The sequence below is a fragment of the Somniosus microcephalus genome, chromosome 9, assembly GCF_052327205.1.
Source record: "Somniosus microcephalus isolate GS21.2 chromosome 9, FLI_Smic_1.0, whole genome shotgun sequence".
In the NCBI taxonomy this organism is placed as follows: Eukaryota; Metazoa; Chordata; class Chondrichthyes; order Squaliformes; family Somniosidae; genus Somniosus; species Somniosus microcephalus.
Window position 1 is genome coordinate 188,978,479 of NC_140995.1, and position 27,682 is coordinate 189,006,160.

Sequence of the window (27,682 nt, forward strand, 5' to 3'; positions counted from 1 at the left end):
AATTGTCACATGTTTACTGAATATTATTGTCTTGACCTAACTGCAGCAACATTTTGTAAAAATCGGTCTTGGCATTGGATGTTGTGGGTCGTATGCAGAGCCCGCTTCTAAATCTATATTATTTTAGTTTATTCCTTGCAAAATGTAGGGTCTTTATTCTTCAAATATATGTATCCTCCCCCACATCCCAATCCCACCCATCTGTTGCCACAGGCCCTGAATGGGTATAGTTTTGGGGAAGAGGATTAGTGATAACTGGTTAGTTTGTTTCAAGTTAACACAGACTGGTGCAGAGGTACAAATCCTGGAACTTTGTGACAGGGCTATAGGAGACCATATGCAGCACCATGTGCCTGCATTGTCATGATGATGATTGTTTGAAATGGGTGATCAGCAGCACATGGTTTCCTCCAGCAAACAGAAGGAATTCACCCCATATGTCTGGCAACCAGAAAGAAAATAAATGGCAATTCACTGGGTTGGCCAAGACAGCTTTATCACAACTGAAAAGATCAATTTTATTACCATCTGTTGTAATAGCATTGTCACAATAATAATAACCCATTAATTCTGAGAGAATGCTTAAGGAAAAATAGCAAAACACTAAAAAAGCCCTGCTGAGTATTTCCAGCATTTTCTGTTTTTATACCAAAAAAGCCCTTCTAGGTTATTGCATGTTGATGACTACATGTGTAAGCACAATACTAGCTTATTTTTCATTCTAATTCTGGCAGGTGAAGGAAATGGAAGAAATAATTCGAAGGCGATATCCAAATTCCTTGCCTGCTCTTATTTATGCAGCTGCCTCTGTACCTGATGCAGATTCTGAAACTGCAGGCAAATGCCATTCAAGAGCTTTTCTAGAAAAAAGAGTAAAGAAGCTAGAAGCTGATCTAGAAGGAAAAGATGAAGAAGCAAAGAAGAGTTTAAGGGTAATGGAGCAACAATTTCAAAAAATAAAGGTATATCTCATTATCATCTAATGCTAAACTCTTACAGATAACTTTAATTTGGAGGGGATTTAGGGAAAAATCCAATTTGCAAATGCAATATTGTAACATTATGATTATCATTTTATCAGTCAGTATTATGTGACATTTTCTTGATTTATAGATTCTCTGAACTTTTAATTTTAGGTAACTAATTACTCAAAAATATAAGACAAGTAAAGGATAAGAAAAGGCAATTTGGCACATTGAAGCTCATCACTCCAGCACCCTAACCCTGCCACGATACATTTTGAATGTCTCTAATGTTTTTGATTTTACTACTACACCTAGCAGTTTCTTCCAAAGATTTATTACACTTTGAATAAAGTAATTTCTTCCTAGTCTGTTTTAAAACTATTTCTCTCATATTTAAATTGATATTTTCTGTTGCTATTTTTCTGGCTTAAGTTGAATTAATGTGGCAGGGTTTCCCATTCTGTACCATTTTAATGTTTTGTGTGTCTCAACAATGCCCCACCTAATCTTCTTTCTAAATGGTAGAGCTTCATCTTCTCTAAATTGTCCTCGTAGCTCCCCATCCCTTTTATACTTGGAATCACTCTTGTTGCTCTTTGCTGCACCTACTTAAGTGTTTCTCCTCGCCTGCTGGCCTTAATCAAGCACAATACTTGAGTGTTATCTGACCAGTGTAATGTAAAGCCCATCACAATCTCTAGACACCTATAATTTTATATGATTTTTGAATTCCTACTCCACATTGTCCAGATATTGAAAGTGATGAGTTGACCATAACTCCTAGGCCTTTTCTAAGACTCCCTCTGTTCATCAAATCCAATTCATTGACCACAAAAATGTGCATTGTAAATATACAATGTGTCATCATTGATCAGTGTTGAATTTTATTTGTTCACGGAATTGCATAGCTTATCTAAATCATTCTGTCGATGTTTTGCTGAATCATCTTTACTGTTCTCCCTACTTTAGTCGCATCAGCAAATTTGACAAGTTTACATTTAATTTCTATATCTAGGTCATGTATGTAGGTTAGAAGTAACAGGTCCAAGCACTGACCACTGTAAGGCCCCACTCAACTCTTCTCACCACCTCTCTTTCCCTCTCACCCCTGCCATCCCAATTCTGGCATTATTCCTCTTGGTGCTCGCGACTTCTTTTTAACATCCAGTCTGGTCTTCATTTCTAGCCTGGATTCCTGTAGCTTTCAGTTTAATAGAAATCCTTCATGTGTAACTTTGTCAAAGCTCTCTGAAAGTCCAGATAAGTTATGTAGGGAGAACAGCCTCTTGAAAAATAGTCGAGGAAGTTTATCAGACAGGATCTTCCTTTTCTAAAATAATGTTGGCTGTTTTGGTTTAAATTATTATTACACAGGTACTCTTCTATCCTACATCTAGGAATAGTTTCCATTATTTTAGCTATCAATGATAAATTAATGGTCCTGTAGTTCTCTCGATCAGATTTGCTGTTTTTTTTTTAATATGCATTACATTACCTTGCCTCAAGCCTGGCAGAACCTCAGCAATGCCCAACGATAGCCTGTACTCCAAAATATTCCTTTCTAGTCTTCTTCAGCACCTTAGGAGATAGGCATCTGGTCAAGGAAATTTGTTAGTCGTAAGTCTCTGCCACTCTGACCTCAAAATATGCTAGGCTATTTGAGTGTATTTCAATAATCGGGCAGCAGGTTAGGTTAGTGTTATCTTCTTTGGTGAATGCTTCAAGGAAATATTCTTTTAACTATTTTATCATCTCTGGTTTCAGTATCAATTTTTTATCTTTCAGAATCCAACTTCCTCTTTTTTTTTAATGTTACAATACCGGAAGAAAGTTTTAGAAAATTCTTATACCCCTCTCATAATTCACCATTCTTTTTTCCTTGTACACTTTCTTTCTTGTTCCTATTTTAATTACCTTATTTTACCCATCTTGGCACTGCTATTTGATGTACATTTATTTTTCTTGGGTAAATCTTTACTTTGAATTTTCATTATTATAGTTTTTAAAGTGCTCCATTTTCCCTCAACTCTGGAACCCGTCGGCAACACTTCCCAGTTAACTTCTCTTAGTTTATTCTTCATTTCTTTCAATGTTTAGTCAACATGCATACTATATTTTCCCCCTGTAGCACTGTTTAATGATAGGTCACTCATTATGAATACCTATGTTATTTTAGGCCTAATGTACACTTGCAGCTTATAGTATGACATTTGACCTGCCTGGTCCTCCACCGTTTCTCGCCTCCACCATTGACCTGCCCAATTAATAAACATTAGACATTTTGAAACATTTCACTCTCCTTGGAAGTGGAAGCTTTCCCACCCAACTTGGTATCAAATTCAATGACATATGGTTGATGTCACAAAGATGGCGTATCACTATGGTAACCACATCATTCAGAGACCTGCCTATGCCACCTGCAGGATGGCTCGGGACTTGCAAGATATAATGTAAGTAAATTGTTATGGTGATTTTAGTGTTCTTTAAGAATTACATTTTTGCCGTTATTGAAGAAAAGATAAAAAAGCAATGTTGCTGAAGAAAATGATTTTGAAGGTTTGCCTTATTGTCCTATATGTTCTATAAACCAAAGCACTTTTGTATGGTATTTTAACAAACCTTGTTCACAATTAACACTGATGCAATGGATCTCTATATTGGAGAAAAAAATATATACTAAATTTATGTTGCTTAATCTATACTCATCTTTTGGATGAGGCATTAAACCGAGGTGTCGTCTGCCTGTTCAGATAGACACAAAGGGCTGGATTTTCATTGAGGTGTCGGGTAGGAGGCGGGACTACAACTTTTGGGGTTGTAGTCCCGCCTCCATCGAGTTCTAGCCAACCCACGCGATTTTGACTTGATTGACCTTGTTGAGCCCGCCCAGCAGGCCAGTTAAGGGCCACCCTGCAACAGGTGACGTCACAGATTGATATTTCATCTGTCAAGACCTTTTGACAGATGAAATATCAGCGTTTCACAGCTGTTTGAAGCTGTCAAACACTGACAATCTGTAGTCCAGGTTAATTCCTTCCTCTCAGGATGATTTAGATATCTCCCCAGAACAGAAAGCAGAGGCTGCAGATTTTGACAGCTGGCGGCCATTCTGCTTTCTGTGCCGGTGAGATGAGGGACTCCCGAGTCCTGAAGGAAGGAAGGCTGTAAAGGTTAGTAGAACTTCTTTAAACACTTTACACAGACCAAACACACTTACCTCTGCACTCATGCACCCATCACTCACCTGAACACCGGACATCTCGACCCTTCCAAGCCCTTCATCCCGACAGCCCACCTCGCTAACTTGGCGTGGTTTGGAGCCGTCGGGAATCCCACATTTCAACAATAAAAATAGGGATTAGGTTAAAAACTGCCTGTTAACAGGCAGTTAATTGGCACTAATCCCCTTCCCGCCTCTCGGAGGCGGGTCCCAGTGCGGGGCAGGTACCCGCCTCCTTTGAAACTGGCATGGGGTCGGGACCCCCGATTTTGGGATTTTAAACCCCCACACGCCTCCAATCCCGACTCCATGGCTCAATGAAAATCCAGCCCAAAAGGTCCCATGGCCCTATTGTAAGGGGTGGTGTGTGTGGTCAGCTTTGACTCTGACTCCTGAGCAGTTTGTACCGCTCCCACTCCCTTGGTTCTAGACTTTGGACTTATTTGGGGGTTGTAATGAAATTGCAACAGAGAACTGAGTTGGTGAAAAGAACTTGGATTTTTATTTGAGACAGGAAAATATACACAACACAATAATCTTATTACTCTAAAAGGGGGAACACTTTGGAATATACGAGGGAGAATGACAATAGACAAAATACTTCACCCCTCCCAATCCCACTACACTAACTAGGTTGGATTCCAGAGGGCCAGGCAAATGCTCACCAAACGACTTTCTTGACAGTCGTAGAGGGTCGCGATTTCGGGGTCCTCCTAGGTCTGGCGGTTGGGGCCTGCCGTACCCCGGACGTGGTAGAAGACTTCACCTGCGTTGGGTTTTCAGTCTTCGTGTGTCCGCTGATGCGGTCGGGTGCATATTGACTCTATCGGGTAAGTATCCAATTTCCTTTGGTTAGGTATAGGGTTTAGAGTCCTTTTCATCAAATCTTACCCGGGGTAAGTCAGGATAGCTTGTAACAAACTTGTGAATCTTCGGTTTCTTCCAGGTTGGTTTCTTGTTGGTCGCGGTGGCCCAATATTACCCAGTTGTTGGTAATATTGTTGGTTGTTTGTTTCTTGGGGCCCTTGGTTGCCGCGATTCCTTTCCGTTCTCCTTCTGTTGTCCTTCCGTCGATTGATTGTCCCGAGGCTGGTGTGTCTTTCGAATGAGCTGTGCCTCTGTCGTTGTTCCGAAAAGACTGTTCGTCCGAATGAACTGTACTGCCATTAACTGGAAAAGCAGGCCTCAATTATACCGTTTGAGGCCTTGCTTATCTGCCTGCCAAATCTTCTCTGGCCCATTGTTAATTTTGGCGGGCTCGTTAACTTTAATAGTTTAAAATTCTTTAATGGGTTCCAGGCTGGTCCCATCTACTTTTAATTGACTTAAGTTGGTGTAAACTAGTTTCGGGATGGTTCGTCGAAACCTAAATTAGCATTTAATGGCTGTTTAAACTTTGGTCCCATTAGTGAGTTTTGTCTTTTCCTGCTGGGGTCAGGGTTCCTTTTGTTGATCAGTGCATGTACTGCATTATGCATATTCTTGATGGCTCTGTAATTTTGGCGGGAACTGCCCTTCCGTAGGCCTATTGTCATTTATGTGGAATGACTGAGACAGCCCAGAACATTCCCAGACAGTTTGGCCTATGCCAATACTCAAACTGTTTGTTTTACAGAGGCTCATCCCAACCCCTTTGTTGCAGCCTTCCACAGGCCTGGACATGTCCCTTTTAAAATAACCAAAATCCTGGGGCTTTGACTTTAAGCCCCTTTTCGGCCCACTATTCTTTAAAACAGTCCAAAATCTCCTCTTTTCTTGGTTTGAGGGAATCTGTAGAATTTTGCGAACCTTACACTATTCAAATAAGAAGAAGGAGTTCTAACTCTGTGACCTGGTCAGCATTTCTTCTTCAAACAACATATTTTTTGTCCATTCATTGCATTTGCTGTTGGTGGGATCTTGTGTGCAAAATCAGCAACCATGTTTGTTTACAAAACAGTTGTGACTGCACTTCAAATATAATTGCACATATGTCCCCAGGTCTCTCTGTTCATGCACCCCCTTTATGATTGTACCATTTAGTTTATATGTCCTGTTCTGGACCGATGGACATTTTTACATGCAATAGCACCCTCTGGTGGTGGTTATTGTGTTAACAGTTTGTAAGCTGGAAAGGTCATCTGTTCCTTCCTGTGTGAGGTCATTTGACCTTTGTTCCTTTCTTCCTGTGAGAGGTCAATTGACCACCTTACCTTTCTTCCTGTTGACCTCAGGAAGCAGTTTTACCAGGAAGAACCTGACTTGAGTAATGGAGAATTCCATGAGGGATTTTCAATCCAGTGTAATCTGACTTCATATATTAGGCCAAACGCAATATCTTTTCACAAATTTGTTCAAGTAAGGGCTTCAAACAGCTTCACGAAGAATTATTTTGAATAGAATGTTTAACTTGCTGGATAACTAGATAGGAGCACGTCTAGCACGGCCAGTACAGTGAAAAGATAGCAATACGGCTAGCAGTGAAAAGATATCAGTGAAAAGATGTCGGTGAAAAGATATCGGTGAAAAGATAGCAATACGGCTAGCTGTGAAGAGCGGAGCAGGAGGAGCCCAGAGTAAGCCTTAACCTCGTAGAGCACATCTACCTCACATTAACATGTCAGAAGACCTTAAACAGGCCGACGAAACTGTAGAACGTGACAATCGGTCTATAAGCACCGGTTACTACAGATCGCAAGTTGGTTCACGGTCATCGGGTGGTTCTAGAGTAAGCATAGCCATCACCAAAGCACGGGCTAAGCTAGTAGCAGCTCAAGCCAGAGCTGCGCATACGGACAGTGAAATAGAAATAAAAGTAAGTCGGGCCCGTCTCCAAGCAGAACCCCAAGCAGAACAGGCCCGGCTCCAAGCAGAACAGGCCCGACTCCAAGCTGAATTCCAAGCGGAACAGGCCCATCACCAAGTGGAACGCCAGGCTGAACAGGCCCGTCTCCAAGCCACATTAGAGGCTCTGCAGCAACAAAAAGAGATAGATGCTGCATTAGCCGAGACACAAGTATTCGAGGCAATTTTGGAGGGAGCTGATCCCGAGACAGCTTACAAACCTTTAATTCCCGTTCCATGGCAGAGTCCACGACAGCGCACCATAGATTACGTGAGCGACCATGCCGACATACAGTTTACAGGAGAAAGGGATGGAGGCCCGCACATCTCTACAGACGCAAACACTTCGTATAACATGCCACAAGTTGCCAACCAAGGTCAAAGCAGACTGCGTGCCTCAAGCCGCAGAGTCTCCGCTAGCAGAACTGAAGACACAGTGCAAAGGAATAGGACGCCGAATAGAGAAAGTCGGAGGCAAATCCTCTCTCGGTCCCTTGAGACCCCCAACAGAGCCCCCAGCCAAGGCAACCCTGGCCCAGGTCCCAGCACCTACGACCTCGCCAAATACCTTGCACGCACCCACCTGGTGACTTCGGGGTTAATCAAGTTTGATGACAGGCCAGAGAATTATCGGGCTTGGAAGTCCTGCTTCCACGATGCCATATCGCGCTTAGACCTGTCGGCAGGAGAAGAGCTCGGCCTCCTTATCAAATGGCTCGGCCCAGAGTCCGCCGGACAGACCTGCAGGGTAAAAGCGGCCAATGTGGGGCAGCTGCCGGAGGGGTTGAAGAAGGCTTGGGTGAGGCTGGAAGAAAGCTACGGCTCGCCCAAAGCCATTGAAAGGGCTCTCTTTGACAGGTTGGCGAACTTTCCGAGGTTGACGAGTAAGGAACCCCAGAAGCTCCGCGACCTTGGAGATCTGCTGTCGGAACTCGAAGCCGCAAAGCAGGACGGCTACCTACCCGGTCTATCGTACTTAGACACTTCCAGAGGGGTAAGTCCCATCATTGAGAAGCTTCCATTTAACCTGCAGGAGAAGTGGATAACGTTTGGATCAAAGTTCAAGCTAAAGCACAACGTGGCGTTCCCACCATTCTCTGCGTTCGTTAAATTCATCCGTAAAGAAGCCAAAGCCAGGAACGACCCCAGCTTCAACTTCTTCTCCTCCCAACCAGCACTTGCCAGAAGAGACAAGTTCGACAGACATGGAAAGACACCAATATCTGTCCACAGAATGCAAGTGTCCTCAACTGAGCACACAAAGATTCAGAAGAAACCGGAGGATATGAGCAAACAATGCCCTATCCACAACATGCCCCATCCTTTAAAGAAATGCAGAGGCTTCAGGGAGATGTCCCTGGAAGATCGGAAACAATATCTTAAAGAGAACTCTATGTTTCAGGTGCTGCTCGTCCACGAGCCATCTCGCCAAGAACTGCAAGGTGGATGCAAAATGCACAATGTGAAAGTGATCGGCACGTTTCAGCACTACACCCAGGCCCAGCTCCTTGGAAGTCAGAAACGCCTCCTCCCGCATCAGAGCACGGCGGGGAGAGAGAGGGAGCTGCTGGTACGGAGATTACATCCAGGTGCACCGAGGTGTGTGGAGAATGAGTGAGCGCAAGAGCATGCTCCAAGATATGCCTCGTTAATGTGTACCCTGCAGGATGTCGCCAGGAATCTGAAAAGATGTATGCCATACTAGATGAACAAAGCAATCGTTCTCTAGCAAGATCCGAGTTCTTCAACATCTTCAAGATCAAAGGAAGTCCGTCGCCTTACACGTTGAAGACGTGTGCTGGACTTTCAGAGACAGCCGGCAGGAGGGCCTGCGGTTACGTTGTTGAGTCAGTCGACGGGAAGATTAGTCTCCCCCTTCCTACACTCATCGAATGTAATCAAGTCCCCGTCAACCGTTCTGAGATTCCCACTCCGAATGCAGCTCGTCATCACCGTCATCTGAGACGCATTGCAGACGAGATTCCACCTCTTGACCCAGATGCAAGCATACTTCTGTTGTTGGGAAGAGACATCCTGAGGGTACATAAGATAAGGGAGCAGATCAACGGTCCACTTGACGCCCCTTTCGCCCAAAGGCTAGACCTCGGCTGGGTTGTTGTTGGAGATGTGTGCCTCAAGGGCGCTCACAAGCCATCTCAGGTGAGCACACTCAAGACTTCCATCTTGGAGAATGGTCGTCCAAGCTACCTTACCCCATGCAGTAGTCAGATCCGCGTGGTGTTTGACTCCAGTGCACCATATCAGGGAGTCTCTCTCAACGACGTACTCCTCACAGGGCCCGATCTTAACAACAGCCTCTTGGGAGTGCTCATGAGATTCAGGAAAGAGCCCGTCGCCATCACTGCCGATATCCAGCACATGTTTCATTGCTTCGTGGTGAGAGAAGACCACAGAGACTTCCTCCGCTTCCTGTGGTATCGGGACAATGACCCTAATAGAGACATTGTGGACTACAGAATGCGTGTCCATGTCTTTGGGAATAGCCCATCCCCTGCTGTCGCCATATACGGACTAAGGAGGGCTGCCAAGGAAGAAGACGACGACTTTGGCAGTGATGTGAGAGGGTTCATCGAACGAGAGTTCTACGTCGACGACGCACTGAAGTCATTCCCGACCGAAGCAGAGGCTATCAGTACCCTCGGACGAGCCCAGGAACTACTTGCACTATCCAACCTCAGGCTGCATAAGATAGCCTCTAACAGACCAGCAGTGATGGAGGCATTCCCCCCTGAAGATCGTGCTAAGGACGTCAAAGACCTAGACCTCTTCACTGATGACCTCCCCCTACAGCGTAGCCTAGGGGTGTCGTGGAACATAGCAACAGACACGTTCACGTTCCAAGTCCTAGACGCCAAGAAACCCTTCACACGTAGAGGAGTGCTCTCTACAGTCAACAGCCTATACGACCCTCTCGGCTTCTTAGCCCCTGTCACCATACAAGGCAGGCTGCTCCTCGGGGAACTCTCCACATGCGCTGAAGAGTGGGATTCACCTCTCCCTGAAGAGATGGAAGCAGAGTGGGACAGATGGAGAGACTCACTCCAAGACTTACAGGAGATCCGAATACCTCGCTGCTATTCGTCTTTCTCTCCCTTAAATGCCCAATTCAGAGAGCTTTATGTCTTTGCAGACGCATCCGCTAAGGCCATTGCAAGTGTGGCTTATCTGAAGGTCACCACTCAAGAAGGACAAAGCAAAATCGGCTTCGTCTTTGATAGAGGCAAGTTGGCGCACCAGCCAGACCTCACCATACCCAGATTGGAACTGTACGTAGCAGAACGCAACCTACCCCCTCACAGCAGTCTACGGAAGCTGCATCCTATCGTCGACACCAACGGACTGTCTTTGAGGTGGTTCTTTTGTCGCCAGAGGACTCCAGTGACAAGTAGAGTTCGGACTATGTGGAGTCGTTAATGACCCCAGACGGGGAGTGTTCTGGACCGATGGACATTTTTACATGCAATAGCACCCTCTGGTGGCGGTTATTGTGTTAACAGTTTGTAAGCTGGAAAGGTCATCTGTTCCTTTCCTGTGTGAGGTCATTTGACCTTTGTTCCTTTCTTCCTGTGAGAGGTCATTTGACCTTCTTACCTTTCTTCCTGTTGACCCCAGGAAGCAGTTTTACCAGGAAGAACCTGACTTGAGTAATGGAGAATTCCATGAGGGATTTTCAATCCAGTGTAATCTGACTTCATATGTTAGGCCAAACGCAATATCTTTTCACAAATTTGTTCAAGTAAAGGCTTCAAACAGCAAACAGCTTCACGAAGAATTATTTTGAATAGAATGTTTAACTTGCTGGATAACTAGATAGGAGCACGTCTAGCGCGGCCAGTACATGTCCTCTCCTCATTCTTTTTACCAAAATGTATCGCTTCACACTTTTCTGCATTAAATTTCATCTGCCACGTGTCCACCCATTCCACCAGCCTGTCTGTATCCTCTTGAAGTCTATCACTGTTCACTATACTTCCAAGTTTTGTGTCATCTGTAAATTTTGAAATTGTGCCCTGTAGACCCACATCTAAGTCATTAATATATATCAAGAAATGCAGTGGTCCTCGTACCAACCCCCGGGGAACACCACTGTATACCTTCCTCCAGTCCGAAAAACAATCATTCACCGCTACCCTCTGTTTCGTGTCACTTAGCCAATGTAGACTGTGCATTTTCTACAATTAACGATAAACCTGTCTTTGAGGAGAAGTCATAAACCCCTTGCATGATATACTACCTTTGATCTTCAAGTACTCGGAGAAAATGAGCACTCGCCACAGGCTAATCCCTTCTGGTTTTAGCCGGTCAAATCTTATCTATTTGAATAATCTCCTGATAATTGACCAAGCTCTAATTCTGTTATCACTTATACAAGTAAGCATTATTGAATTTGGTGTAGCACCAAACTGTGGGTGAAATTTCATATTTTGTTTCACACCATTCAGCACTCTGATAATCACAGGTTGTTCCAAAGTGGTTTACCTAAAAACAGAAATAAAGTAACGCTGCAATTCCCTGCCAAAATAAAACTCTTCTAGGCAGCTTTAAGTCTGATGAAAGGTCATCAACGTGAAATGTTAACTCTGTCTGTCTCTCTCCACAGATGCTGCCTGACCTGCTGGGTGTTTCTAGCATTTTCTGTTTTAATTTCAGATTTCCAGCATTCACAGTATTTTGATTTAGCTTTAAGTCCCAAATCCCTTTTCACACACAGTTTGCTTACTGTGCTGCATTATGCACTTCCTTATGCTCTTTAGGTGTCAGACATAGCTCTGCAGTAGCACTCACGCCTCTGAGCCAGAAAGTTGTGGATTCAAGTCCCACTCCAGGGATTTGAACACAAAATCTAGACTAATGCTCCAGTGCAGTACTGAGGGAGTGCTACACTCTTGAGGTGCCATCTTTTGGATGAAACGTTAAACTGAGGCCCTGTCTGCCTTCTCGGGTCCCATGGCACTATTTTGAAGAGCAAGGATTTGAATACATAAGAACATAAGAAATAGGAGCAGGAGTAGGCCAATCGGCCCCTCGAGCCTGCTCCGCCATTCAATAAGATCATGGCTGATCTGATCCTAACCGCCAATCCACTATCACAGAACCATCTCCTGAATCTAACAGAATTAGACACACGAAATAGGAGCAGGATCAGGCTACACGGCCCCTGGGCCCGCTCCGCTACCCACAGGGCCATGACCGATCCGAACCTAGACTCATGTCCAAATTCCTGCCCACTCCCCGTAACCCTTAATTCCCTTTACTTCTAGGAAACTGTCTATTTCTGTTTTAAATTTATGTAATGATGTAGCTTCGACAGCTTTTTGGGGCAGCATATTCCATGGACCTACCACCCTCAGAGTGAAGTAGTTCCTCCTCATCCCTTATTCTAAGACTATGCCCCCTAGTTCTAGTTTCACCCATCATCAGGAACATCCTCCCCGCATCCACCCGATCCAACCCCTTCACAATCTTATATGTTTCAATAAGATCGCCTCTCATTCTTCTGAACTCCAATGAGTAGAGTCCCAATCTACTCAACCTCTCCTCATATGTCCATCCCCTCATCCCCGGGATTAACCGAGTGAACCTTCTTTGTACTGACTCGAGAGCAAGTATGTCCTTTCTTAAGTATGGACACCAAAACTGTACGCAGTATTCCAGGTGCGGTCTCACCAATACCTTGTACAACTGAAGCAATACCTCCCTATTTTTATATTCCAGGATACTTTTAGAAGAGATAGGCAAAATAGAAAAGGAGGAGGGATAGCCCTGATAAAGGATGGGATAAAAACAGTAGAGAGAAAGGATCTCGGCTCCGAAAATCAAGAAGTACAAAGATTAAAAATGTAAATTTGAGGCATTGGTGGACTGGGACCCATTGCATATCAGTGATCACAGGTGATAGGTGAGGGGGAATTGGTGTGAAATAGGATATGGGCCGCTGAGGTTTGGATGAGCTGCAGTGCATGAAGGGTGGAGCATGGGAGGCTGGCCAGGAGAGCATTGGAATAGTCGATTCTGGATGTGCCGAAGGCATGGATAAGGGTTTTGGCAGCGGGTGGGCTGAGGTGGGGCAGAGACGGGCAATGTGAGGGTGGTGGAAATCAGCACGTTTACCACTTTTTTTTAAAAAAAACCTTCCTCCTCACTTGCCCAGATTCCACATAGGTCCCCATATCTGGGTCAGGACGGGACAGAGAGAGTAACAAAGGTAATAAAGCATCAGTAACTAAGGTGACATCAGGGAAAAATAGAAAAAAATCAAAGCTAAAGGCACCATATCTGAATGCGCGAAGCATTCGCAACAAAATAGATGAATTAAAAGCGCAGATAGAAATTAATAGGTTTGATCTAATAGCCATTACGGAGACGTGGTTGCAAAGTGACCAAGGTTGGGAACTCAATATTCCAGGATACTTTTAGAAGAGATAGGCAAAATAGAAAAGGAGGAGGGATAGCCCTGATAAAGGATGGGATAAAAACAGTAGAGAGAAAGGATCTCCGCTCCGAAAATCAAGAAGTAGATTCAGTTTGGGTGGAGCTAAGAAACAGCAAGGGGCAGAAAACATTGGTGGGAGTTGTTTATAGGCCCCCAAACAGTAGTTGTAATGTAAGGCAGAGTTTAAATCAGGAAATTAGATGCACATGTAACCAGGGTAATACAGTAATCATGGGGGACTTTAATCTACATATAGATTGGCCAAACCAAATTTGCAGTAATAGTGTGGAGGACGAGTTCATGGAATGTATACAAGATAGTTTTCTAGATCAGTATGTTGAGGAACCAACTAGGGAACAGGTTATTTTAGATCTAGTACTGTGCAATGAGAAAGTGTTAATAACCTTGTAGTAAAGGGGCCTTTAGGGAAGAGTGACCATAATATGATAGAAATTTATATTGAGTTTGAAAGTGATTTAGTTAAGTCTGAAACTAGGGTCTTAAATCTAAACAAAGCAAACTACGTAGGTATGATGGGCGAGTTGGCTAAGGTAGATTGGGAAACTACATTAAAAGGTATGATGGTAGAAAAGCAATGGCTAGCATTTAAAGAATTAATACATAATTTACAACAGATATACATTCCTTTAAGGCACAAAGTGGTCCAACCGTGGCTAACAAGAGAAGTTAAAGATAGTATTAGATCAAAGGAAGAGGCTTATAATGTTGCCAAAAAGAGTAGCAAGACTGAGGATTGGGAGGATTTTAGAATTCAGCAAAGGAGGACCAAGAAATTGATAAGGAAAAAGAAACAAGAATATGAGAGTAAATTAGCAAGAGACATAAAAACAGATTGTAAACGTTTCTATAGGTAGGTAAATAGGAAGAAATTAGTGAAAGTAAACGTGGGCCCATTCGAGGCAGAGACAGGAGAAATTATAATGGGCAATAAGGAAATGGCAGAGACATTACTAAACAAATACTTTGACCGCGATTTTCTCAGCAGTGTCGGGATGGGGGCGGGTCAGCTGGTTTCTGGGTTCCAGTCCCTCCCCCAACTGCCTTCGCTCTGCAGACGTGATTTTCTCTTGATTGGCCTTGTTAAGCCCACCCTGCAGGCTTACCGGCCAATTAACAAGAAGCAGGTCTGATGACTTCATTTGATGACGCATCATCTGCCGATTTCCTTAAAGGGACCATGCACAATTTTATTTTGACAGTTGATTTTTCAGTGTTTGACAGCATTGAGGTGCTGAAAACACTGACGATCACTGCACAAAGGTGAACTCTTGCACCCAGGCTCTCCAATGACTCCCTCCATATGCTTATGGAGGGAGTCACAGTACGCAAGGAGGTTCTCTTTCCTTCCAAGGGTGGAAGAGACCTCCCCAGGACACCAACTTACCTTGCACCTCCACCCAACCCCTTCTATCTACTTCATCACTTCCCCATCTCATTAGCCACCCCTCACACTCACCCTCATTCTACTGCAAGCATACCAACTAACACACAAGGGTGGGTACTTGAAAGGTTTAGCCAATGTCCATGTGAAGTTTCTGGTAATGTGTTGTCATACAGTGAAATTTCTTTTTCAAAAAGTGCCCCTTATTGGACAGATCTGAGCACACATTGAGAAGTGTCTTACGGAGTTCCAGTGATTGTTCAGTCATAACTGTGCCCCCCCACCCCCCCCCCACCCCGCTATAATGATGTGTGTGCATGGAATGGCTTGGAAATTAAAGGGATGCTACACGGTGCTGGTGTGGGATGGTGTCAACCTGGCGCATCATGTGACAGCCAGGGTTTACAGCATCAAGTGAAGAAAGTCTGGCCATGGTGATGCCATCGCTGGCCTCCCGGGCAGCAATGTTGTCAGGGGCTGATGCCCTGTGTCCAGTGCAGCATCAGGTGATGGCGGAGAAGGTTGGTGATGTTGATGTTGTGGATGATTATGGAAGGATTCGGAGGACCAAGGTCTGATTGTTTCATTGGCTCCGATGTTGCTGGGATAGATGGCAGCTGCAGGTGAGATGACAGAAGTGATCTGTCACTGGTGAGAGAGGTTCTCCCAATGAGGTAGCATTGGACATACAGTTGGATTTAACAACTTGTAAGCTGAAGAAATCTGTATACGTATTAAAAATGCAGTAACAACATTTTCTTGGCTCTGAAACTCACCATGTGCAACATGGCATCCTTGACACCACTTCTGCAGCTGTCACCTTTTCACAAACATCAGAGCAGACTCAAAACATGCCAGGTTGTGCTGGCGTGTTCCCCGGACAGCGGATAACCAGTAGGGGAGAAGGTAAAATTGCAAGTAAGCCTCAAAAGACTCTTAAATGGCTTGTTAAGAGCCAATTTAAGTACCAGGATTGTCTCCCCCGCCCCTTGGTGTCGGGTCAGTTCTGTGCTGATACACCCGACACCTGGGAGACTCACGTGGAGGCAGGTTGACAGCGGGTTTCCGCTGTCAATCTTTGTGATTTTTGACAGCGGTCCCGCCTCCAAACCCGCACTCTGAGCACCGGCAAAATTCCGGCCTTAGTATCTGTCTTCGCAGTAGAAGACACAAAAAACATTTCAGAAATAATGGGGAACCAAGGGTTTAGAGAGAATTAGGAACTTAAAGAAATTAGTATAAGTAAAGATATAGTACTGGAGAAATTAATGGGACTAAGTGGAAACCAATCCCCTGGACCTGACTACCTGCATCCTAGGGTTTTAAAAGAGGTAGCTGCAGAGATGGTGGATGCACTGGTATTATTCTTCCAGAATTCTCTAGATTCTAGAATAGTCCCCAAGGATTGGAAGGTAGCAAACATAATCCTGCTATTTAAGAAAGGTGGAAGAGAACAAACGGGGAATTTTTGGCCAGTTAGCCTGACATCAGTAGTTGGCAAAATGCTAGAATCTATTATTAGAGACGTGGTAACAGGGCACTTACAAAATCGTAATGATTAGGCAGTCAACACGGTTTTATGAAAGGGAAATCGTGTTTGCCAAATCTGTTACAGTTTTTTGAAGATGTAACTAGTAGGATGGATAAGGAGGAACTAGCGGATGTAGTGTATTTGGATTTTCAAAAAGCATTCGATAAGGTGCCACACAAGAGGTTATTACACAAAATTAGGCCTCATGGGATTGGGGGTAATATATTAGCATGGATTGAGGATTCGTTAATGGACAGAAAATGGAGAGTAGGAATGAACGGGACTTTTTCAGGTTGGCAGGCTGTAACTAGTGGAGTACCGCAAGGATCAGTGCTTGGGCCTCAGCTATTTACAATCTATATTGATGACTTGGATGAAGGGACTGAGTGTAACGTATCCAAGTTTGCTGATGCAATGTTATTTGGGATAGTAATCTGTGAGGAGGACGCAAAGAGGCTGCAGAGAGATAGAGACAGGTTAACTGAGTGGGCATGAACATGGCAAATGGAATACAATGTGGGGAAGTGTGAATTTATCCACTTTGGTAGGAAAAACAAAAACACAATGGCCTAGAAATTCAGTTGTTAGCGCCAGCCGCTAGCGCCTTAGGAGGAGGAGAAGTGTGGCGCTATGCGGCTAGCGCCCGGGCGCGGCGCGATCTGCGCCTCTCGCGAACTTCACTCAAGATTTAGCGGCGGCGCAAAACCGCAGCACCCGCTCAGCTGCGCGCGCAGATTGTGACGTAATTTCATGGTGCAACGCCCTTGGTGCGCCCTGAACCGGAACTTCAGTGGCGCCGCCCTTCTGTGCGCCTGGCGCCCCCAGCGACTGGTAGAGGGGAATGGTTCCCAGTCGCTGCGGGGCACGGGGACGCTTTTTAAAGGGGACTCCTCCTGCATTATAAGTGGCAGCCATTTTGTGCCAATCCTGTGTGAGAGACGGATATTTGGATAGAGACAAAGGGAGAGAGCTTTCTGCTTTGACTCAGCGCTCGCACAGGTACTTCTGGCTTCAGGCCAGAGCTTTGCACTTGGATTTAACTTTCAGTGCCATAGCCTTGAGTCACCACATGTAATGGGGACTGCAATGGGTGGAAACGTTGGCTTTCTGCATTGCATTCAAAGGGCTCAGAGACGCCGTGAGAGAGTGCCAGTCATGGCCAGACAGAGGAGGGCCAACAGGCATCAGCACAGGAGGCCTTACCCACCCAGGCTATACCGCCAGCAGTTCTCATATCTGAACATGTCTGAGGAGCAGTGTGTTCAGAGGCTGCGATTCAGAAGGGAGGTGGTCACTGAGATCTGCCACCTGCTTCACAGCGATCTGCAGCCACAGCTGAGGAGCAGGATGTCTCTGTCGGTGGCAGTGAAGGTGACGGTGGCTCTCAACTTCTATGCCACCGGCTCCTTCCAATCCGCTACTGGGGACATTGCCAACATCTCCCAGTTCGCGGTACATTGCTGCATCCGCCAGGTGACCAATGCCCTTTTCAGAAGGAGACGTCAGTACATCTCCTTCCCCATGACCCTGGACAAGCGACAAGAGCGTGCAATGGGATTTGGAAGAATAGCGGGCTTCCCCATGGTCCAGGGTGTTATATCCGTGTATCTTAATGTTGTGTCCTTCAATAATCAGACAACAGACTGCAGGGAACGATCAACAGGTGTTTACTGAATGAGGGTTACTCTAGAACTAATTGTACAGATCACTACTCAGGGTTTATAGACAGGTGTGGTCACTGCCGGTACTACAGTATACAGGAGCTGTAAAAAGTAGTTCTCTCCCTTAAAGGTACATAAATTACAATTCCTCCCCTTTTAGATTAACAGTACCATAATACTCATTTAACAATTAACATTTTTAATATACAATGTTATATGAAAATAGTCCATTCATATATTCAGTCTCTGGGGAGGCTTCCTGATTCTTTCTGGATAACACCTTTCCCGAGTGTCTCGCTCTTGGTGCGGAGGCGATTCTAGCACCCTGTCGTCAGTTGATTCATCAGCTTCCAATGCTATTGTTTCTGAGGTAGATGCAACCTGTACGTCGGGTTCCTCACCAGGTACGTATGGCCGAGACATGGGGTTGACTCATTCCTGTGACTCTAGGATCTGGTCAGCATGGCGTCTCTCAATGTTCTCCCCAACATCCACTGTGTACATTAGTGGCCCCTGCCGTGTACATATCGTTCCTGGTTGCCATTTCTCTGTTTGGTAGTCACGGGCTAAGACTGGTTGCTCTACATTGAAGTTCCTTGTCGGCTTCTCATTGATGTGCTGGAATTGCTTACTCTCAACATCTCTTAGTACATTTGGTCTGAGCAAATCCAGACGCGATCTCAACCTTCGGTTAAAGAACATCATGGCCGGGGCCTGGTTGGTGACTGCATGTGTCGCATTTCTGTAGGCTAAAAGGAAATTGTCCACCTTATGCTGCAGTGGAATGTCATCATCTCACATGGCCTTTACTGCTTTTTTTAAAGGTTTGTACGAACCTCTCAGCCAATCCATTTGTGGCTGGATGATACGGGGCGGATGTGTAATGCCTTACCCCATTCCTTTTCATAAATCTTCGAAACTCTTCGGACACAAACTGTGGTCCGTTATCAGAGCAAATCTGCTCTGGCAAGCCGTTCCTGGCAAAAATGATCCGTAGGACTGCAATAGTTTTCTCCGTGGTGGTGGAGGACATTTTGATCACCTCAGGCCATTTCGAGTGCGCATCCACGGCTATTAAACACATTGAGTCCATGAATGGACCAGCAAAATCAATATGCACCCGTTGCCATGGAGATGAGGGCCTCTCCCATGGGTGTAGAGGGGCATGTGGTGGTGTATTTTGGACCATCTGGCATCCTGAGCAGCTCTTTCAGGTCCTCGATTTGCTGATCGATCCCCGGCCACCACACAAGCCCTAGCAAGGCTTTTCATTTTCACCCCTCCCAGATGACCTTCGTGAAGCTCATTGAGCACTCTCTCCCTTAACTTAGGTGGAATTACCACTCAGTATCCACACATCAAGGTCCCCTGGCATACTGACAGCTGTTCTCTTCTGGATGAGAATGCTGGCAACAGTGAGTCGCCATGTGCTGGCCATCCCTTCACCGTCAAATCATATACCCGAGACAGTGTCGGGTCATTTCGGGTCTCCTTCTCTATATCAGCGTTAGTTACTGGCAAGCATTCAATTATAGTCGAATGAAATATTTCGACAGGATCCACTGCTGGTGCTTCCTCCACAGTAGGCAGTGGCAGGCGTGATAGCCCATCAGCCTTTCCATGCTGATTCGTGCCCTTATACTCGATTTCATATTGGTGCGCCCCTAGAAAAAGGGACCATCTTTGTAGCCGTTGCGCAGTCATCACTGGAACGCCCTTCTTTGGATTATAGATGGAGACAAGTGGTTGGTGGTTAGTCAGCAAGGTGAACTTCTGCCCGTGCAGATAGTGATTGAACTTTTTCACTCCCCACATTAGGCTGAGGGCCTCCCTGTCAATCTGGGCGTAGTTACGCTCGGCTGAGGTTAGTGACCGAGACGCAAAGGCTACTGGCCTCTCCGAGCCGTCCGGGAATTTGTGCGACAGCACTGCTCCAATGCCATAGGGTGATGCATCATACGCCAACCGAATTGGTAGTGCTGGGTTGAAATGAGCCAACACCTCTTTTGATGTGATCAATGCTTTGCTCTTCTGGAAAGCTCGTTTACATTCGTCACTCCACTTCCATGGTACCCCAGTTTGCAGTAGGGTGTTCAGTGGGTGTAATACGGTAGACAAATTCGGCAAGAACTTATGGTAGTAGTTCACCAGCCCGAGGAACGACCTCAGTTGTGACACATTTTCCGGTGCTGGAGCCTTGACTACTGCCTCAATCTTTTCAGGGGACATATGTAACCCCTCTTTATCAATAACGTGGCCACAATACGAGATCTGCTTCTGGAAAAACTCGCATTTGTGGCGATTAGCTCGGAGCCCATATTCCTTCAATCTAGTGAGCACCTGCTCCAGGTTGGCGAGGTGATCACTGTTATTTTTGCCCGTGACCAGGATGTCGTCCAAATAACACTGGGTCCCTGGAATCCCTTGCAGGACTTGTTCCATTGCCCTTTTGCCAAATAGCCGCAGCTGATGCTACCCCGAACACCAGCCGGTTGTATTGGTAGAGACCTTTATGAGTGTTGATCGTGAGGTACTGTTTCGAGGCTTCTTCTACCTCCATTTGCAGGTACGCCTGGGCCAGATCAATCTTAGTGAAGCGTTTCCCTCCAGATAGCGAGGCGAAAATATCTTCAATCTGCGGAAGCGGATATTGTACCGTGTGAAGGACTGGGTTCACTGTCACCTTAAAGTCCCCACAGATGCGAACCTTCTTTGGTTCCCCAGGCGTATTACTCAACGACCTCTTCATTACAGGAACGATGGGTGTAGCCCACTCGCTCCAGTCCACTTTGGACAGTACTCCTGAACGTTCCAACCCTTCCAGCTCTGCTTCGACGGCTGGGCGGATTGCATAAGGTACCGGTCTGGCCTTAATAAAACTTTGGGCTTGCATTTTCCTCTATTTTGATCGTCACTGTTATGCCTTTGTGTTCCGAGTCCCTGCTGGAACACTTCTTGTGCGTCAGTTAGCATTTTTGACAGTCGTCCAGGTGTGACGTCGTCATCCTTTTTGGCATCTACAGTCAGTGCTTGTATGGAATGCCAATCTAGCTGTATCTTCCTGATCCATTCACGTCCTAGTAGTGGTGGTCCTCCATCTGGCAATACATATAGGTCCATTTTTGGTGTTTCCTTGCCGTTATGTATATCGTTCACCCTTATTTTTCCTTTGGGGTAGACTTTTTGCCCCGTGTACGTCTTCAAGACAATCTTTGTATCTCTCAAGGGTATATGTGAGAATAGCCGCTTGTAGTCCCTTCGGTTTATGACTGTTAGGGCTGATCCTGTGTCCAATTCCATTTTCACTTGGACTCCTGCTATCTTGAGCGTGACCCAGATAGTTTGGTGATCCTCCGTTTTGATCACATTATGTAGTTTCAGACAACCCAGCTCCTTGCTTCCGGAGTCTGTATCACTCTTCTGTTCGTCTGAACTACTCTCCGTCACCTTATGTACCTTCTTATACTTCTCCTGTGGAGATTTCTTGCTGCTGGTTTTCTTTCCCGACCTGCAGACTCTTGCTATGTGTCCTACTTTTCCACACTGTCTGCACACTTGGTCCTTGAACCAGCAATCATTATGGTCGTGTGTTGTTCTGCCGCAGCGATAGCACTTCACTGTTCCGTATGACATTTCATTTGTGCCATATTCTTGCGGTCTCCATTGTATCTCTGCAGCGCCCCGTGCTGCTGCTTCGTGTGATACTGCAATGCTGAAAGCCTTGTCCAGCGTAAGATCCTTTTCTGATAGAAGCCGTTTCTGGGTTCCTTCACTTTGAAGCCCACACACAAACTTGTCCCTTAAAGTATCTGCTAGTCCCGTTCCAAACTGGCAGTGTTTCGATAGCTTGCGCAGTTCCGTTAAATACTCAGCATTACTTTCACCTTTATGCTGGTTCCTTTTGTGAAACTTAAATCTTTCTGCTATCAGCAGCGGTGTGGGGTTTAAGTGGTCCTGTAGGATTGACACTATGTTTTCAAAATCCTTTTCTACTGGCTTCTCTGGGGTTACTAGGTTTTGTAGTAAGCCATACGTTTTTGCACCCATTGAATTCAACAATACCAGCGCTATCTTGTCATCTGGCACTTCATTCGCCTTGCAGTATACTTCTATGTGTTCGACATATGTCGTCCAATCTTCAACTTCATTGTCGAACGCTGTGATACTGCCATTCTTCGGCATTTTTGGGTGTGGTTAGACTGGCTTAAAATGGCGTCTCCCGCGCTTTCCTTTCTTCCCCGCTGCGGCTTAAAATGGCGTCTCCCGCGCTTTCCTTCCCCGCTGCGGCTTACAATGGCGTCTCCCGCGCTGCTGCCAACGTCGCTCTCGGCGGTCCTCGTGGCAAATGGCGACGCCCTGTGGGTTTCGTGCGCTGCTGCCAATGCCGCTCTCTGCGGTCCTCGTGGCAATGGCAGCGCCTCGCGTTTTCCTGCGCGCCTCCCCCGTTGACGCTGCTCGGCCCTTGAACACCGGCTGCGCTCTGCTCTCTCGTCTCCCCATTGACGCCGCTCGGTCCTGAACACCGGCTGCGCCCTGTGCACTCTGCCCTCTCTCCCCCGTCGACGCTGATCAGCCTTTTTCTGTGCCGCTCGGTCGGCTCTAGCCGCCGCTGTCCGGGAAGGGTCTGCGCAGTACCTGTTGCCAGCCCGTTTCGCTGGACCACCGTGACTGGAAAGCCAAGCCTGGCTCTCGACAGCCTCCCCTGCGATGCTCAAATCGCCGCTGGATGACTGGGCGGTTGCCCGTGGTCGACGCCTGTGCTTCTGGACTCGACCTCCTTCCACTGTTCTCCAGGAGCGAATCCCTGGGAGGTGATGCAGAGTTGCAGGTAGGTTCGAATCTGCGTCGTCGCCAATGTTATATCCGTGTATCTTAATGTTGTGTCCTTCAATAATCAGACAACAGACTGCAGGGAACGATCAACAGGTGTTTACTGAATGAGGGTTACTCTAGAACTAATTGTACAGATCACTACTCAGGGTTTATATACAGGTGTGGTCACTGCCGGTACTACAGTATACAGGAGCTGTAAAAAGTAGTTCTCTCCCTTAAGGTATATATACATTACATATATTACACAGGGCGCATTGACTGCACGCATGTGGCTTTGCGGGCACCTCTAGAGAATGCCGAGGATTACCGCAACCAGAAGGGCTACCATTCGCTCAACGTTCAGTTGGTGTGTGACCACAGGCAGCTCATACTCGCTGTTAGTGCCCGCTTTCCAGGCAGCAGCCACGGTGCCTTCATCCTGCACCAGACTTCTGCGGCAGACATTTTCAAAGCCCAGGCTCACCCAGGAGGATGGCTTCTCGGGGACAAGGGCTATCCTTTGTGCACCTGGCTAATGACCCCGCTCCGTGTGCCCAGCATCCCTGCTGAAGAGCAATACAATGACAGCCATCAAGCTACCAGGAACATCATTGAGCACACAATCAGCGTGCTCAAGCAACGGTTCTGCTGTCTGGACTGTTCCGGAGGAGCCCTACAGTACTCGCCTGATCGAGTCTCCCATTTCGTTGTAGTGTGCTGCATGCTGCACAACCTGGCTAGACTCAGGACTGAGGAGGAGGAGGAGGATTATTGCAACTCGGTTCTAGGCCCCCTCGCAGGGAATGGAGCCGCTCCGCAAACCCTCAGCCGGTCGAGGCAACAAATACTTCAAAGTGCAAACATGGACAATGTGAATAAAGAAAATTTTTTATTGTGCAAACTCTGTGCCCTTCCCGCATGACAAACTAATTCAGATAACCCCCCCAAAAAACAGTCAGACATAACTGGCTCTCACAACCTTCAGAAAATGAAAAAAAACGTTAAACAAAAATGACCATGATCCTCGGCCTTCATATATAAAAAAAAATTCTCGGCCTTCATATATAAACACAACATTTGGCCACACCTTCTACTTTTCCCCTGCGAGGGTGATCCGCCTCGCTTCCGCGAATGGCCCCTTCCCGCCCTGCAGCTCCTCCACAATGGGACCCCAGTGGCTGCAGCAAGGCTGGGGGAAGGCTGTTGAGGGTCAGATGGTGAGATGGCAGATGCCCTTGGGGGAAGGCCTGGACCAGCTCTGGGCCTCGAGGGCCCGGCTGCTGACTGCTCCAACTCTGCTTGGGCGGCAGCAGTCTGTCCTACGGGTGGTGGCAGCTGCAGTGCAGGAATGCTGCCAACCTGACAGAGCACAGGCACTCCCTGGTCGGCTGATACACTAGCACTCACACGGGCCAGCACTGCAGCATGCGCAGCAATCTGCTGAAGCACAGACAGCTGGGCTGCTGCGGCGCGGCGAGGGCCCTGGCAATGCCTGGCCACTCCAACGAGGGTGGCAGCAGTTAGTGCCCGTGTGGCCCTGATCTGTGTCTGCATCAGACCAGCCAGTGAATGCACGGCACGACTGAGCACTTGGCTGGAAGCTTCCTGTGCTGCCGCGAAGTCCTGCAGACTCCTGGCCTGTGCTGCCCCAAATTCCTGAACACTCCTTGCCAGTGACTCTATGGAGTCAAGCATCCTTGCCACTGCAGCCATGAGCTCAGTGTGCCTGCGCTCGGCCTGGGCGCCCATTTCACCAAGGAGCCGCACCTCCTCTGCGCTCACCGTAGCAGGACTGGAGGCCGCACTCACCCTCCGGGGAGAAGGCCGCCGAGCTTCCCCACCCCTCCCGCGTTGCTGCAGCCTGCTGGGCCCCAGAGCTTCACTCCTCAGACCCTACTCCCCTGCTCCCCTCCAGGGAAGACGTGTCCCCATCATGGCCATGGGCTGCCTTGGCTGAGGGTGGCCCTGATGGGCCGGCTTCCTCTTCCTCCTCCTCTAATTCAGAATCACTGACAGTGGCAGCTTGAGGGCCCGCCTCCTCACCTGGCGAATCAGCATCTGAAAGCAGGGAGGCAGAAGAGTTGCTTTAGAGTGAGGACAGGGCGGCAGCGAGGGAGGCATGAGTGCTGCTATGCACTGCATTGGTTCGATAGTGGCAAAGGATGCTGGTATGAGGCACAAGTGGAAAGAGAGAGGTCAAAAAGGTGATGACCTTACCATTGCTGTCCAGAACAGGGTCGGCATCTCCACTGGCGATGGGGCCAATCAGCCGGCCTGCCATAATGTGCTCCACACGCTGCTCCAGGTCGCTGAGCTCTTTCAGGTCAGGACGGCCTCCCCCGGTCCGTAGCTGCTGCCTGCGATTGTGGGGCAGCTTGCCCTGTAAGAGAAAGGACGGCCTCTAAGTACAGTGTCAAGCGCTGATCTTGCCTGCACTGCCTGCCATGGTGGAATAGCCCTGACAGTGTCAAGCCCTGATCTTGCCTGCACTGCCTCCCATGGTGGAATAGCTCTGACAGTGTGTAAAGTGCTGAATGTGCAAGTGCTTTTCATGAGAGTCCTATAGCTCTTGGATGAGGGCTGGGCATTGGGGCTTTCAGGTCCCTTTGGCCAGAAAATGAGGTGCACATGCAGGGATGAAGAGGATACTGGAAAAGGTACTCACCCTGACAACCCGAGTGAGGTCGTTGAACTTTTTCCTGCATTGAAGTGCAGTCCTGGCAACCATGCTGTTGGTGGTCACCCTGTTTGCCACCTCCCTCCAGGCTTTTCGGTACTCGCTGGGAAGCGGCCTCCTCCCACTGTCAGGGAAGAGGACAGGTTGCCTGCGCTCTACTGCGCCAACCAGTAGCCTCAGGGCATCCTCGCTGAAGCGCTCCGCTCGCTCCCTAGCCTTCTCCATAGTCCTGGGCGTAGAACTGATGAACCAGCAATGGTCAGGCCTTGCTTCAGGGCTGCCGTGTGCAGGGCATGGCAGCCAAACAAGTCGACCCTCCCCCTTTAAGAGCTGACCAGCACCAGCGTGTCTGCCTTCATTCAGAAATTCGCCGCACCTGCGCTGCGCCCGCCCTCGGTGTTAGCACCTCGGCTCGCCGCTTAGCGCCTTATGATAGTCGTGCAGCGCCTGCTTTAGCGCAGCAGCAGCCTCTTGGGGCGATTCAACTCAATTTCGGCGAAGGTGGCACTAAGTTGCGCCGGGCGCTAAATTTAGCGAACGCTCAGCTGTAGCGCCCCAAACGTGGCGATACTGAATTTCTAGGCCAATATTTTTTTGAATGCTGAGAGACTGGGAAATGTTTGCATTGAGAGAGACCTGGGTGTCCTTATACATGAATTACAAAAAGTTAACATGCAGGTACAGCAAGCAATTAGGAAAGCAAATGGTATGTTAGCTTTTGTTACAAAGGGATTCGAATATAAGAGTAATGAAGTATTACTACAGTTATACAGGGCATTGGTGAGGCCACACCTGGAGTATTGTGTACAGTTCTGGTCTTGCCTTAAGGGGAGTGCAGCGATGGTTCACTAGACTGGTTCCTGGGATGAGGGGATTTCCCATATGAGGAGAGATTGAGTAGACTAGGCCTATATTCCCTAGAGTTTAGAAGAATGAGAGGTGATCTAATTGAAACATACAAAATTCTTAAGGGGCTTGACAGGGTTAATGCTGGGAAAATGTTTCCCCTAGCTGGGGAATCTAGAACCGTCTCAGAATAAGGGGTCGGCTATTTAGGACTGAGATGAGGAGAAATTTCTTCACTCAAAGGGTTGTGAATCTTTGGAATTCTCTACCCCAAAGAGCTGTGGATGCTTAGTCGTTGAGTATATTCAAGACAGAGGTCGATATATTTTTGGGAACAAAGGGAATTAAGGGATATGGGGATAGTGCGGGAAGGTGTAGTTGAGGTAGAAGATCAGCCATGATCTTGTTGAATGGCGGAGCAGGCTCGAGGGGCCATTTGGCTGACTCCAGCACCTATTTCATATGTTCTTATCTGCTGGGGTGAATGTCTTTCAGGGACACTGAAAGCCATTAAACAGTGAAAACCTCAACGTGTGCTAAAAAGACAATGAGCAATTAAGATTTCTGCATTACAAAACAACAGAATGTTTTGGTTATGTGGGGAACACAAATGCATGGTCAGTTGCAGCTCCAGAAATGGCTTCTCTTTCTATCCCCACACCTTTACCACCAGAATCCCCCAAGGATCCATCCTTGGTCCCCTCCTCCCCCTTGTATGCATGCTACACCTTGACTACATCATCCGCAGTCAAGGGATCAGCTTTCACATGTACGCTGAGGACACTAACTACCTTTCTCGACTTGCTCCACTGTCTCTGTACTGTCAGACTGCTTGCCCGACAGCCTGCAGTTTCATCCAGTTTTACATTGGAAAGATTGAAGCCGTCATCTCCAACCTCTATCACAAACTCAGTACCTTCACTACTTGACTGAACCCCCTTTCCCTGGCCAATGTCTCCGGCTGAACCAGACTGTTTGCAACCTTAGCATCCTATTCAACTCCAAGCTGAGCTTCTGACCCCATACCCTGTCTATCGCAAAGATTGCTTACCTTGTAGCATTGCCTGCCTCCACCCCTACCTGAGCCCATCTGCCACTGAAACTCATTTGTGCCTTTGTCACCTCCAGACTTGGTTACTCCAGTTTTCTCCTGGTCTACCTCTCATCTTCCACCCTCCATAAGCTTCTGTTGATTAATAATGCGAGAGAGACAAGCTTGGAGCTGTTGTGTTTGTGCCAGGAACTGAAGTTCTAGACGCAAAGTCTTTGCTTATAGATTTTATTAGAGGAA

General features: G+C 47.0%; 1 protein-coding gene across 1 annotated transcript in view; it reads left to right on the forward strand.

Moving 5' to 3' along the window:
* cep162 (centrosomal protein 162) overlaps nucleotides 1-27,682 on the forward strand; it is a 208,103-nt gene that overhangs the window by 152,962 nt on the left and 27,459 nt on the right. The window contains exon 23 of the mRNA XM_085997703.1: nucleotides 735-962. Within this exon, the coding sequence (XP_085853829.1) occupies nucleotides 735-962 (228 nt within the window). The remainder of the gene's footprint in view (nucleotides 1-734; nucleotides 963-27,682) is intronic.